Source organism: Arvicola amphibius, chromosome 4 (assembly GCF_903992535.2).
Source record: "Arvicola amphibius chromosome 4, mArvAmp1.2, whole genome shotgun sequence".
NCBI classification, from domain to species: domain Eukaryota; kingdom Metazoa; phylum Chordata; class Mammalia; order Rodentia; family Cricetidae; genus Arvicola; species Arvicola amphibius.
In genome coordinates this window covers 86,526,168-86,541,372 of record NC_052050.1, presented here as the reverse complement: position 1 = coordinate 86,541,372, position 15,205 = coordinate 86,526,168, and the positions used below count along the sequence as shown (strand labels likewise).

Here is a 15,205-nt window from a genome sequence, read left to right as displayed (position 1 = left end):
TAAAAAATTGAAAAACAGAAAATCAGAACTCATTTAATCTTCGAGATATGCTCATAGTAGTGCTGATGTAGTATATGTACACATTACAAAAGAAGGTCTAAGGGTCTAAGATCAATGAGCTATATGTTCATCTGAAAACAAGACTAGAAAAGAGAAAGCAAAGTGAATTGATGAAAATAAAGACTGTACTTAGTAAAATAAAAATCAGAAAAATCATTACAATGAAAGCTTTGCAAACAAAACTGGCAACTATAGCTAGAATGATGAAGAGAGAAGAGAAGAGAGGGCGCAGTGACCAGCATTAGGGCATCACTGTAGAGACCACAGACAGACACTACACACACACCAACGAGCAGGCAGATAGTATCGATAGACCAACAGGCAGGCTATTATAGACAGACACTGTGGATACACTGGATAGCAGGTGTATACTATGAACAATCTTATGACAATGATATAAGAGGAACTTTAGATAAAAAGGGCAAATTCTAAAGACAAGAGCAACTAAATACTCTGATGATAGTAGATAACTGGAACACAGAAGAAATTTAGTTTGTGATTGAAAACTTCCCAAAGAAAAATCTAAGTGAGAGAGCTGAATTAGAGAATTCTAGTCAACATTAAACAAACCCTGTTCAAGTCTATGCAAACCTGAGACAGCAGAGGAAGGAATACTTTTGAGCTCATATTATGAAGGCACAAGACAAAGACTAACACTTGTCAGGGTTATGAAAACAGAACAGTATGTAAGAACTATAGGAGTATATATTAATTTAGAAGAATATGCCAATATCTGATACAAATAAAGACGTAAAAATCTGTATCAAAATCCCATCACCCTGAATCCAGGAAAGCAGGGTTGGTTTAACCTCTGAGCATGATCATCAATATTAATGCAATATATTAGCATTAAAACACCCTGTATAGTCTTACCAGCATTGTTTTATTACTTTGGTAAAGTCCATGACCAAAAACAACTTGGAAGGAAAGGGTTTGTTATCTTTCAAGTCTCAGGTTACACTCGGTCACTGAAGAATGTCAGGGCAGGAACTAAAGCAGAGACCATAGAAGGGATGCTGATCACTGGCTTGTTTTCCAACTCACATTTAGCTATCTTTCTTGTACCTTCCAGGACTACCTACATGGGCTCACATGGGCTCCACTGCCCACATGGGCTCCACTGTCCACATGGGCTCCACTGCCTACATGGGCTCCACTGCCTACATGGGTTCCACTACCTACATGGACTATACTACCTACATGGGCTCCACTACCCACATGGGCTATACTACCTACATGGGCTCCACTGCCTACATGGGCTCCACTGCCTACATGGGCTCCACTGCCTACATGGGCTCTACTACCCACATGGGCTCCACTACCCACATGGGCTCCACTGCCTACATGGGCTATACTACCTACATGGGCTAGGCCCTCCCATACCAATCACTAATCAAGAAAACACCCCATCAGCTTGCTCACAGCAATCTGATGAGGTGTTTTCTCAGTTGTGGCTGTCTTCTCAGATGACCCTAGATTATGTCAAACTGAGGAGAAACTAAATAGCACAAGTATATAGAAAAATACTTGATAAAGTCAATTAAATATTATTCATGACAATAATATCAGAACATTTATACTTTAAAGACTCCTAATTATTAGGATAAGGAGGACCTGGAACCTTTCTGTATGGCTGGAGCAAAATGCTGTAGTCACACTGGGAAACTGTTCAAATTTCCTAGACAGGATAAAAAGCATCGAATGAGAAATCTAACATTATATGACTGCTGAGTCTCAGTGCTTCCTCCATCCTGGAGATGACAAACGGTATTTGATACAATCACCTCTATTCAACACTGTTTTTCCTTAACCCCAGCCTAACCCAGCACTGTTTTACAGGTTCTAGCTAGTATATAAGACAAATTAAAGCTTTCGCTGATATATCTACATAGAAAAATTTAAGAAATCTATGATAAATTAGCACAATTAGTAAGTTTAGAAAGGTCAACACATTAAAAAACCATTTCTATTAAGTAGCAAAGAAAGGAAATTTAAGAATACCATTTAAGAGGCACAAAACCTGTAATATTTGGTTATAAATCAAACAAAATACATACAAAACTCAGAGTCAAAGCTCTAATTAAGGGAGACATTAGTGAGAAGAAGAATGGAAGAATTTTTCCAGAATTGGTCTTGAAAATAGCTAATATGCATGTCATCTCCAAAAGGAGCTGCAGGATTCAATTTAGTCCTAAGCAAAATTCCCCTAGTCTTTTGTTCGTGGGTGGGGATGGGGAAACACAAGAAACTGACAGGTTAATTTATGTTATAGTAATTTTTAAGAGAAAAATATTAAAGAACTATACCACAGCATTTAAGAACAAGTATGAAATTAGAAGATGTAGTTAGTAAAAGGTAAGTAAGCTAAAGATGGAAAGTTCTAGAACAATCAAATATTTAAGTTTTAAAAAGAATTTATTTTTGATCTCTAGAACATAGGTAACAGTTAAATTGAAATGCGTCATAGATTTAAATAGGAGGGACAAACTCCTGATACTTTAGGAAGAAAATGGGAAATCTTTATGGCTGTAGGCTAAAGAAGTATTGGATTTCCTCAAAATAGGAAACTTTTCCTTTTCAGATGATATTGTTAGGAAGACACAAAGACGTGTCATAGTCTGAAATTATGTGCAAAACATATCTGATTAAGAATCTGTATTCAAACCCGAGGTGGTGACGTAAACCTTTAATCCCAACACTCAGGAGATGAAGACAGGCAGGTCTCTGAGTTTGAGGCCAGCCTTATCTACAAATTCTATAAAAGTTCCAGGACAGTCAGAGCTATTACAGAGAAACCCTGCTTGCCATCAACAACCACAAACAAACAAACAAACAAACAAACAAACTCAATCTGTATCCAAGCCCAGTGGTGGGGTGCACATGCATTTAATTCCAGCATCTGGAGGCAGAGGCAAGCGGATCTCTGTGAGTTCAATGTCAGCCTGGTCTATAGAGCGAGTTCCAGGATAATCAAGGCTACACAGAGAAACCCTGTCTTGAAAAACCAAAGAATCTGCATCTAGAATATATAACAGCTTACAAATCATCAACAACATAAACCAAAGTTAAACAAAATAAAACAAAAAAACCAGTGTAAAAGATATGAACAAACATATCACTAAGAAAATGTAGGTTACTATTTATATCTCGTGGCTCTGTTCCCAGCTGCTGGTGGATTACGAGGTAACTGGCTGGATCATGAGGGTGCTAACTTCATCAATGAGTTAGTCACTGATGAGTTCATACCAAGTACAATAATAGGGAGTAGGGGATGACTGAAGGAAGTAGGCTACTGAGGCGTGTCTCTCAAGTATGTCATCTGACTTCAAACCTGCTTTCTTGCTCTCTCTGCTCCTTGCTCACCATGAGGTTAGAAGATTTGTTCTGTCAATTGCGTCCTGCTATAATCTTTAGCTTTGCCTCAGGCCTAAAATGAGAATAAAGGACTACAAACTAAAATCTTTGAAATCGTGAACCAAAATATTAACCCATCTTTCTGTTTGTTGACTTCTCTCAAGTATTTTTGTCAAAGCAATAGAATAAAGCACAACACATGATAAAACAAATAAGCATGGTAATACCCTCAGAGCATTCATTGGTAATATGGAAATTAAAGCCACAAAGATTCCACCTCATAGCCACTGACAGCTCAGCCTGAAAAGAATCACTGCAAGTGTAAGGGTGGGGAACAGCTTGAACCTTTCTACACTGCTGGGGCAAAACACTATAGCCACGTTGGGAAACAGCCCATCTCGGCACAGTAACTGACAGACAGAGCCCAGAAACCCTACTCTAGGTATCTATCCGAGGGAAATACAAAGAATCATCATAGACAGACTTGTGAATGCTCATCGTGGCTTTGTGCAACACAGTCAAGAAATGAAAGCAATCCTAACTTCCATCAGAAGATCTGTGCTTAAACGTGAACCCAAAGAAAACCATGTAGTTATCCTCCTGGATATTGGAAGTAGACAAGATTTCCAGGCAAAAATTGAGAGCCTGGGGTGGGGGTGGGATGAGGTTAAGGGGAGATGGGGAGAGAGAAGTGAGAAGGGGAGGATGGGGAGAACTTGGGGGAATGGGACAGTTGGGATGGGGGAGGAGTGGATATGGGAGCAGGGAAATACATATCTTAATTAAGGGAGCCATTTGAAGGTAGGCAAGAGATTGGACTCTAGAGAGGTTCCCGGGTGTCCAAGGAGATGTCCCCAGCTTGTTCCTTGAGCAGCTGAGGAGAGGGCGCCTGAACTGGCCCTATACTATATCCAGCCACACTAATGAATATCTTGCATATCACCATAGAACCTTCATCTGGCAATGGATGGAGATGGGGACAGAGACTCACATTGGAGCACTGGACTGAGCTCCCAGGGTCCAGATGAGGAGCGGAGGGAGAGAGAACATGAGTGAAGAGGTCAGGCCACGAGGGGTGTACCCATCCACTGTGATGGTAGGGCTGATCTAATGGGAACTCCAGCTGGAATGGGACTGATGGAACATGTGATCAAACCAGACTCTCTGAATGTGGCTGACAAGGAGGGCTGACTGAGAAGCCAAGGACAATGGCACTGGGTTTTGATTCTACTGCATGTACTGGCTTTGTGGAAATCTAGTCTGTTTAGATGTGCACCTTCCTGGACCTGGATGAAGAGGGGAGGACCTTGGACTTCCCACAGGGCAGGGAACCCTGACTGCTCTTTGGACTGGAGAAGGAGGAGGACGGGGAGTGGAGGGAGGGGGAGGAAGGTGGGAGGAGGTGAAAATTTGTAATAATAATAATAATAATAATAATAATAATAATAGAAGATCTGTGCATAAACCAAGTGTGGTAATCCATATGATGCAGTAACACTTGGCAAAAGGAAGGAATAATAAACTGATTAAAAAAACCAGATAAGCCTTTGGTCTGGGCTGCAACCCTGGGCTGCCTGGAATCCCTGATCCTGTGCCCTGACATTCCATCTGAACTGGTGAGTGAATGCGGACCCTGGGACAACCTGCCCTGGAAGAGAGCACAGACCCCCTACCCCCACTTCCCTCTGCAGGCTTGTGTCCCTTTCTCCCGTCCCTGTGTCTCCCAAATTTTCCCTAGTGTTCTCAGGTGTCCTGCTCCTGTTCTAAGGCCATCCACCCAAAGGGGTCAGACTCTGGCCTCCAGGCAGGTCTGAGGATTCCTGCAGGGGAGTGTGGGCTTCTTCAGATTGTGACTCAAGGAATAGGTCCTCCTCTGGCACTGGGGAGATCCAACCAGTTTCAGCCACAGCAAAGATTGGTCTCGGACACCAAACGCCTCCGGGCTCCTTTTGAAGGAAGAGATGGGCAGGCGCCAATGCAGGAGCTCCTCCAACAACATGAAAGGAAACATGACATCACCACAATCCAGACATCCCGAAACAACAAGAATTGAACACCCTACCCCAGAAGATACAGAAGAAACTGACCTTAAACAGTACTTTATGAAAATAATAGAGGACCTTAAACAGGAGGTAAAAAACTGCCATAAAGAAATGGAGATGACAAACAAAAAGGAAGACGAAATAAATAAATCTCTCAAAGATACCCAAGAAAAACAAGAAAAACAAGAAAAAGCAATCAAACAGGTAAGGGAAACAGTACAAGACCTGATAAATGAAATGGAGGTATTGAAGAAAACACAATCTGAGGGACGACTGGAAATGGAAACTCTGAGTAAACGAACAGAAACTTCAGAGACAAGTATTTCCAACCGAATACAAGAGATGGAAGAAAGAATCTCGGACTCTGAAGATACTATAGAGGAAATAAACTCACAGATTAAAGAACTAAACAAATCTAACAAATTCTTAACACAAAACATTCAGGAAATCTGGGACACCATGAAAAGACCAAACCTAAGAATAATTGGGGTAGAAGAAGGAGAAGAATTACAACTCAAAGGCCCAGAAAACATATTCAACAAAATTATAGAAGAAAACTTCCCCAACCTAAAGAAGGATGTTCCTATGAAGGTACAAGAAGCCTACAGAACACCAAATAGACTGGATCAAAAGAAAGCATCCCCACGCCATATAATAATCAAAACACAAAACATACAGAATAAAGAACAGATATTAAGAGCTGCAAAGGAAAAAGGTCAAGTAACATATAAAGGGAAACCTATCAGAATTACACCTGATTTCTCAATGGAAACCATGAAAGCCAGAAGAGCTTGGATAGATGTGCTACAGACACTAAGGGAACATGGATGCAAGCCTAGACTATTATACCCAGCAAAGCTTGCATTCACCATTGATGGAGAGAACAAGATATTCCAGGACAAAAACAGATTTAAACAATACGCAGCCACAAATCCAGCCTTGCAGAAAGTAATAGAAGGAAAATCACAAACCAAGGAGTCCAACAATGCCCACAATAACTCAGGCATCTAGCGACCCTTCACCAGCACAACTAGAAGAAGGGAAACACACAAACTCTACTACTAAAAATGACTGAAGTTAACAACCACTGGTCATTAATATCACTTAATATCAATGGACTCAATTCACCTATAAAAAGGCACAGGCTAAGAGACTGGATACGAAAACAGAATCCAACATTTTGCTGTTTACAAGAAACACACCTCAACCACAAAGACAGACACCTACTCAGAGTAAAGGGTTGGGAAAAGGTTTATCAAGCAAATGGCCCTAAGAAACAAGCGGGTGTGGCCATACTAATTTCCAACAAAGTTGACTTCAAACTAAAATCAATCAGAAGAGATGGAAAGGGACACTTTATACTCATAACAGGAAAAATCCATCAGAATGAAGTCTCAATCCTGAATATCTATGCCCCCAATATAAAAGCTCCCACTTATGTAAAAGAAACACTTCTAGAACTCAAGGCAGCCATCAAACCACACACACTAATAGTTGGAGACTTCAACACTCCTCTCTCACCAATGGACAGGTCAATCAGACAGAAACCTAACAGAGAATTGAAAGACTTAATGGAGGTAATGAACCAAATGGACTTAACAGACATCTATAGAACATTCCACCCAAATAGGAAAGAATATACCTTCTTCTCTGCGGCTCATGGAACCTTTTCGAAAATTGACCATATACTTGGTAACAAAGCAAACTTCCACAGTTACAAAAAAATATTAGTAACCACCTGTGTCTTATCGGATCACCATGGATTAAAATTAGAATTCAACAACAATGCTACCCCCAGAAAGCCCACAAACTCATGGAAACTGAACAGTCAACTACTGACCCACACCTGGGTCAAGGAAGAAATAAAGAAAGAAATTAAAGTCTTTCTTGAATTTAATGAAAACCAAGACACAACATACTCAAACCTATGGGACACAATGAAAGCAGTGCTAAGAGGAAAGTTCATAGCACTAAGTGCCCACTTAAAGAAAACGGAGAAAGCACTCATTGGTGACTTAACAGCACACCTGAAAGCTCTGGAAAAAAAAGAAGCAGAGTCACCTAGGAGAAGTAGAAGACTGGAAATAATCAAACTGAGGGCAGAAATCAACAAAATAGAAACACAGAAAACAATCCAAAAAATCAATGAAACAAGAAGCTGGTTCTTGGAGAAAATCAACAAGATTGACAAACCCTTAGCCAAACTAATCAAACGGCAGAGGGAGAACACACAAATTAATAAGATCAGAAATGAAAAGGGGGACATAACCACAGACACAGAGGAAATTCAGAGAATCATTAGATCTTACTACAAAAGCTTGTATGCCACAAAATTGGAAAATGTAAAAGAAATGGACAGTTTTTTAGATAAATACCATATACCAAAGTTAAACCAGGACCAGGTAAATGCTCTAAATCGTCCTGTTAGTCGCGAAGAATTAGAAACTGTTATCAGAAACCTCCCTACCAAAAAGAGCCCAGGACCAGATGGTTTCAATGCGGAATTCTACCAGAACTTCCAAGAAGACCTAATACCTATACTCCTTAAGGTATTTCATAATATAGAAACACAAGAGTCACTGCCAAATTCCTTCTATGAAGCTACAGTTACCCTGATACCTAAACCACACAAAGACTCAACCAAGAAAGAGAATTACAGGCCAATCTCACTCATGAACATGGACGCAAAAATTCTCAATAAAATACTGGCAAACCGAATCCAAGAACACATTAGAAAAATTATCCATTACGATCAAGTAGGCTTCATCCCAGAGATGCAGGGCTGGTTCAACATACGAAAATCTATCAATGTAATCCATCATATAAATAAACTGAAGGGAAAAAACCATATGGTCATCTCATTAGATGCTGAAAAAGCATTTGACAAAATTCAGCACCCTTTTATGATAAAGGTCTTGGAGAGATTACGGATACAAGGGTCATTCCTAAATATAATAAAAGCTATTTACAGCAAGCCGACAGCTAACATCAAATTAAACGGAGAGAAACTCAAGGCTATCCCACTAAATTCAGGAACACGACAAGGCTGTCCACTCTCTCCTTATCTCTTCAATATAGTGCTTGAAGTTCTAGCAATAGCAATAAGACAACATAAGGGAATCAAGGGGATTCAATTTGGAAAGGAAGAAGTTAAACTTTCATTATTTGCAGATGATATGATAGTATACATAAGCGACCCCAAAAACTCCACGAAAGAACTCCTACAGCTGATAAACTCCTTCAGTAACGTGGCAGGTTACAAGATCAACTCCAAAAAATCAGTCGCCCTTTTATACACAAAGGAGAAGGATGCAGAGAGGGAAATCAGAGAAGTATCACCTTTCACAATAGCCACAAATAGCATAAGATATCTGGGAGTATCTCTAACCAAGGAAGTGAAGGATCTATTTGACAAGAACTTTAAGTCTTTGAAGAAAGAAATTGAAGAGGATACAAGAAAATGGAAGGATCTCCCCTGCTCGTGGATTGGGAGGATCAACATAGTAAAAATGGCAATTCTACCAAAAGCAATCTATAGATTCAATGCAATCCCAATCAAGGTCCCATTAAAATTCTTCACAGAGATTGAGAGGACAATAATCAACTTTATATGGAAAAACAAGAAACCCAGGATAGCCAAAAAAATCTTATACAATAAAGGTTCTTCTGGAGGCATTACCATCCCTGACTTCAAACTCTATTACAAAGCTACAGTATTGAAAACAGCTTGGTATTGGCATAAAAACAGAGAAGTTGACCAATGGAATCGTATAGAAGACCCGGATCTTAAACCACAAACCTATGAACACCTGATTTTTGATAAAGGAGCCAAAAGTACACAATGGAAGAAAGAGGGCATCTTTAACAAATGGTGCTGGCATAACTGGATGTCAACCTGTAGAAGAATGAAAGTAGATCCATATCTATCACCATGCACAAAACTCAAGTCCAAATGGATTAAAGACCTCAATATTAATTTGAACACATTGAGCTTGATAGAGGAGAAAGTGAGAAATACTCTACAACAAATGGGCACAGGGAACCGTTTCCTATGCATAACCCCAGCTGCACAGACTTTAAGGGCAACATTGAATAAATGGGACCTCCTGAAGTTGAGCAGCTTCTGTAAAGCAAAGGACATTGTCACTAAGACACAAAGGCAGCCTACTGACTGGGAAAAGATCTTCACCAACCCTGCAACTGACAAAGGTCTGATCTCTAAAATATATAAGGAACTCAAGAGACTAGACGGTAAAATGCCAATTAACCCAATTAAAAAATGGGGCGCTGAACTGAACAGAGAATTCTCAACAGAAGAAGTTCGAATGGCCAAAAGACACTTAAGGTCATGCTCAACCTCCCTAGCTATCAGGGAAATGCAAATCAAAACAACTTTGAGATATCATCTCACACCTGTCAGATTGGCTAAAATCCAAAACACCAATAATAACCTTTGCTGGAGAGGTTGTGGGGTAAGGGGTACACTCATCCATTGCTGGTGGGAATGCAAACTTGTGCAACCACTTTGGAAAGCAGTGTGGCGGTTTCTCAGGAAATTCGGGATCAACCTACCCCAGGACCCAGCAATTCCACTATTGGGAATCTACCCAAGAGATGCCCAATTATACAACAAAAGCATATGCTCATCTATGTTCATAGCAGCATTATTTGTAATAGCCAGATCCTGGAAACAACCTAGATGCCCTTCAGTGGAAGAATGGATGAAGAAACTGTGGAATATATACATGCTAGAATACTACTCAGCGGTAAAAAACAATGACAGCTTGAATTTTGCAGGCAAATGGATGGAAATAGAAAACACTATTCTGAGTGAGGTAACCCAGACCCAAAAAGACGAACATGGGATGTACTCACTCATATTCGGTTTCTAGCCATATTTAAAGGACATCGAGCCTATAAATTTGGGATCCTTAAGAAGATAATAAGAAGGTGAACTCCCAAAAAAAGATATAGTAATCCTCCTGGATATTGGAAGTAGACACGATCGCCAGGCAAAATTGGGAACTTGAGGGTTGGGCAAGACTGGGCCAAGGGAAGATGGGGAGAGAAAAGTGTGAAGGGGAGAACGGGGGGAGCTCGGAGGAATGGGGTGCTTGGGATATAGGAAGGGTGGATATGGGAGCAGGGAAGCATATATCTTAATTTAAGGAGCTACCTGAGGGTTGTCAAGAGACTTGACCCTAGAGGGGTTCCCAGGTTTCCAGGGAGATGCCCCCAGTTAGTTCCTTGGGCAGCTGAGGTGAGGGAGCCTGAAAAGGCCAGTTCCTATAGTCAAACTGATGAATTTCTTGCATATCACCATAGAACCTCCACCTGACGATAGATGAAGAAAATGACAGAGCCCCACATTGGAGCACCGGACTGAGCTCCCAAGATCCTGATGAGGAGCAGAAGGAGAGAGAACATGAGAAAGAAAGTCAGGACCGTGAGGGAACCTCCAGCTGGCGACAGACGGGGAAGGTGACTGAGCCCCACATTGGAGCACTGGACTGAGCTCCCAAGGTCCTGATGAGGAGCAGAAGGAGCGAGAGCTTGAGGGAGAAAGTCAGGAACGAGAGGGGTGCGTTCACTCATGGAGACGGTGGGACAGAACTAATGGGAGATCACCAACTCCAGTTGGAATGGGACTGATGGATCATGCGACCAAACCCGTCTCTCTGAATGTGGCCAACAGCGGGGGCTGACTGAGAAGCAAAGGACAATGGCTCTGGGCTCTGATTCTTCTGCATGGACGGGCTCTGTGGGAGCCTTCTCAGCTTGATCGATCACCTTCCTGGACCTGGGGGGAGTTGGGAGGACCTTGGTCTTAGCATAGAGTGGGGAACCCTGATGGCTCCTTGGCCTTGAGAAGGAGGGAGGGGAGGTATGGGTGGAGGGGAGGGGAGGGAAGGGGGAGAAGGAGGGGAGGGAAGGGGGGAGAGGAGGGGAGGGAGGGGGGAGGAGGAGGGAAGGAGATGGAAATTTTTAAATATAAAAAAAAAAACCAGGAAAAAAAACCCAGATAATTATTAAAGGCATTATGTTAAATAAAAGAAATAAGACACAAATGATTTCTAGTTTTAAGCATCCATTTATATGAAAGTCTAGAAAGACAGTAGCTTCCCTGGAGCAGGGCTAAGGGGGGAATAGGTCTGATGAGGACACACTGGAGCATAGTGACGCAAATATTTCATGCACTGTTGTGATTCATCATTGGGTATGAACCTGTTAGAATTTTTTGGGCTTTGGTGGTATTTAAATTACCTCTCAAAACTGATAAAAATTACCAAAATATTAAACGTACATTTTCCCATTTGCAAATAATAGCTGTAAAGCCATCTTTCAGTTGGGCTGACAACATTTCTTTTCCCTTCACTGGACAAAAATCTCAGTGAACAAACACATACATACATTAGGAGAATGAAGTCAAGTCCTCTCCGTGGAGAACAGTGTTTTTCATGATCCTTACCAAGAGTGGTGAGTCCCTCTGAGAGAGATGTGAGAACATACAGGAGCACAGGGGGCTCCAAGTTGGTGATGAAGCTCATGTGGTCCTGGGTGAGACATTCCAGGAGGGGATAATAGGACTGGCTCAGTTTCCGATATTGCTATATAAAGAGACAGAGTAAATGTAAGCCACATGGATATGGCATCTCAGTCTGCTATATTTGTACAAGGCCAACCCATTTAGCTAAATTATTAGTTGCTAAATGATTTATTATTTATCATATTCTAAAGACCAGAGGCAAGTGTATGAGAAAATGCCTGGGAAATCTCAAATGCAACATAAACCAGGATATGTCATAAGCAGGTGTAACACTCATGGCAAGTATAACCTAGAGCAGAATAGCATCTAGTGAGGTTACAACACCTCTAAGCATGCTTATTCAAGATGTAGCTTTCTGACCCCCACTCCAGACTAAGTTAAAATTTCTGAAGCATGGCCTTGAAAGCAGCCTTTTTCCTTCATAGTGTCATAAATACAGTCTGATGTACATTCAGGTTTGAGAAGTATTGATGGTTTGCCTGGAGTACAATCACTTTTCTTGGTGGAGCACAAGCGCAGTGAAAAGTCCCTTCAGTGAGGCTGCCAAACAAGGTAACTGATGATTCTGCTTTGTAATTTCTGTCACACAGGTACCACGTTCAAGGAGCACTTTGCTCTACCGTAAGGAGGCATCACATCCTGGCATGAGGTGTGCTGTGCACTGGACCACTGTAAGATCTAGGAACACTTCTCCCACAAGCTCTCCAGATCATTTATGAAACTTCTGGGAGAAGGTGGGAAAGTCTCAGTTAACCCAATGCTGAATTTGCCTATTTTAACAAGTACTGAGAGAAAAATACACCAAGCACACAATGGTCCTGTATAAATTGGCTGAAATGTTTTAAAGCAAATCTGTTTATGACACAAGCCAGAAGTCTACAAATTTGCATTTCCAACAAGAATTCCAGACATTTCTGCAAAGTTCCAAAGTTTAAAGATCACTGACATATGTCATAGACGCTAAATGTCATGAGCAGAAAAGGGGCTTCAATGCACTCATTGAAAAAGTGTGGTCCAGAGAATCAGTGAGGTGACTAACACAGGGGAGATAACCAAAGGAATAACAGCCTACATATCAGGTAGCTCAACATGCAGTTTAACGCTATCTGCCATACCCAAATTTTAATACAAAGAAAGGTCAAACAGGAAGAAGCTAAAAGGTAGGATGGATGGAAGGGAAAATTCTGCATCCAATCATGTATTTCCTTTTGTGAATAATAAATATAGCTGAAAGCAATTCACTGACATTACTAAGTCTGTTTCCATATGGAGAGGCTACAGTGCTTTGGATGACAAGTGGTTAGAAGTGACAGGTGTGACGTTCCAGCCTGTGTGTTGAATTATACAGATAAGGACTAGGGTTGTCCAGGTCTGTTAAGTCTGGAGCAAGCATGCTATCTTGAAACAGAATGTGGTGGTGTTTGGATCCCCCAGGTTTGTAACAATTCTAGGCTGGGGTGCTGGTACTCCGGTTTCCCATGAAGACCCCCAGGGCACAGCAGGCTTACCAGCAAGTCACTGTGGGACACTGACAGCACCATTTTCACGAAGGCCTGGAGTACATTGTCAAAATGGTTGTCCCCGTACAACTTGAAGACGCCAAAGCTGACATAATTTCCACATAAGGCAGATTTGAGAGCTGAATAGCAGATGGATATGCCCTTGAGTTTCATTGGATAAACCTGATCTTTTGAGAGACTCCCAAGAGACAGGATCTGATTTCCTGTTGTGGGGTAAAAGCAGAAAGAAAGTGATAAGGAGATGTAATTCAAAGCTGTTGTGAGACACACCGATCATCTTCACTTTGCAGCCAATGTTAACTTTCCCCCAGCATGTCCTCCAAACTGGATCACCCATTGTACAAAAAATAAATATACAAGATCATTTACTTGGGAGGAATGAGGAGCAGAAGGAAAAAAATCAGTCAAGGCTACTGTGGAAAGTTAGTGTTTTTATTTGGATGGCGATCATACTGATATACATGTATATGCATGTGTGTGTGTGTGTGTGTGTATACACATAGACATGAAGAAAACCATGAGACACACACTCTTCAGATTAGTCTCTCTACTTTAATGCAAATGAATTGTTAGCCCTTAAGTAAAAATTTTAACTAAAAAAAGAAAGGATAAGGGTGGTAAGGTATCTCAGCGGTTAAGGACACCTGGTGCCTAGCCTGATGGCCTGAAATCCATCTCTGCATGGTGGAGGAAGGAGACTGGATTGCCATGGCTGGCCTTTGACTTCACACATGCTCTGTGGCTCATGTGCACACATGAATATACATACACAGAAATGCATAATGAATACATAAATATTAAGAAAAAAGAGAGAAACAGAGTTTTATATATATATAAAGAGACAGGATAAAGTTACAAGTTAAGCAAATCCCAGCACTAGCTGAGGAGATAGAGCATTTGAGAGCTTCTGGGAGAGGGAGTGTCAGTTTTCTTCAGTGTGAAAAGCCCTGGTAAGCCAACCACATGCCAGTTCAGGTCCTGTTCCCGAGAGCATCTAGCAACACAAGCTGTATTCAAAGAAGAAATCTCAACTTGAGTGTGAAGAGATAGGAGGGTGATAATGGGAGTTGAGGGGCTGAATATATTCAAAATATATGAAATTCTCCAAGAACTATTAAAAATATTACTAAAAATCACCAGCTAAGTCAGAAAAAGAAATGCTAAAATGTAAATAATTCTAAACTCTGGGTGAAGTTTTAATTTCCTATGTGAATTTATTTAATCTTGGGTTACTTTATTTCTAGGAGTCTCATAGATTTGGAATTAGATGAAACACAGAAATTACTGGCACAGAATCTGGAAACAACCTAGATGCCCCTCAACTGAAGAATGGATAAAGAAAATGTGATACATTTACATAATGGAGTATTACTCAGAGGTAAAAAATAATGACATCTTGAAATTTGCAGGCAAATGGATGGGACTAGAAAAAAAAAAACATCCTGAGCGAGGTAACTCAGACCCAGAAAGACAAACACAGTCTGTACTCACTCATAAGTGTATATTAGACATAAAGCAAAGGGTAACCAGTTTACAGTCCACAACCCCAGAGAAGACAGGAAACAAGGAGAACCCTAAGAGAGACATACATGGATCCCCTGCCCCTCCCCGGAAGGGTAAGTATACAAGATCTCCTTAGTAAATTGGCAGTGTGGGGGGAGGTAAGGGAGTGGAGAGAAGAA

General features: G+C 41.0%; 1 protein-coding gene across 1 annotated transcript in view; it reads right to left on the bottom strand.

Annotated features, from left to right (window-relative positions):
- The window catches only part of Ranbp17 (RAN binding protein 17), a 336,136-nt gene that overhangs the window by 44,232 nt on the left and 276,699 nt on the right, over nt 1-15,205 (bottom strand). The window contains 2 exon segments of the mRNA XM_038328832.1: nt 11,926-12,064; nt 13,512-13,726. Coding sequence (XP_038184760.1) covers nt 11,926-12,064; nt 13,512-13,726 — 354 coding nt within the window.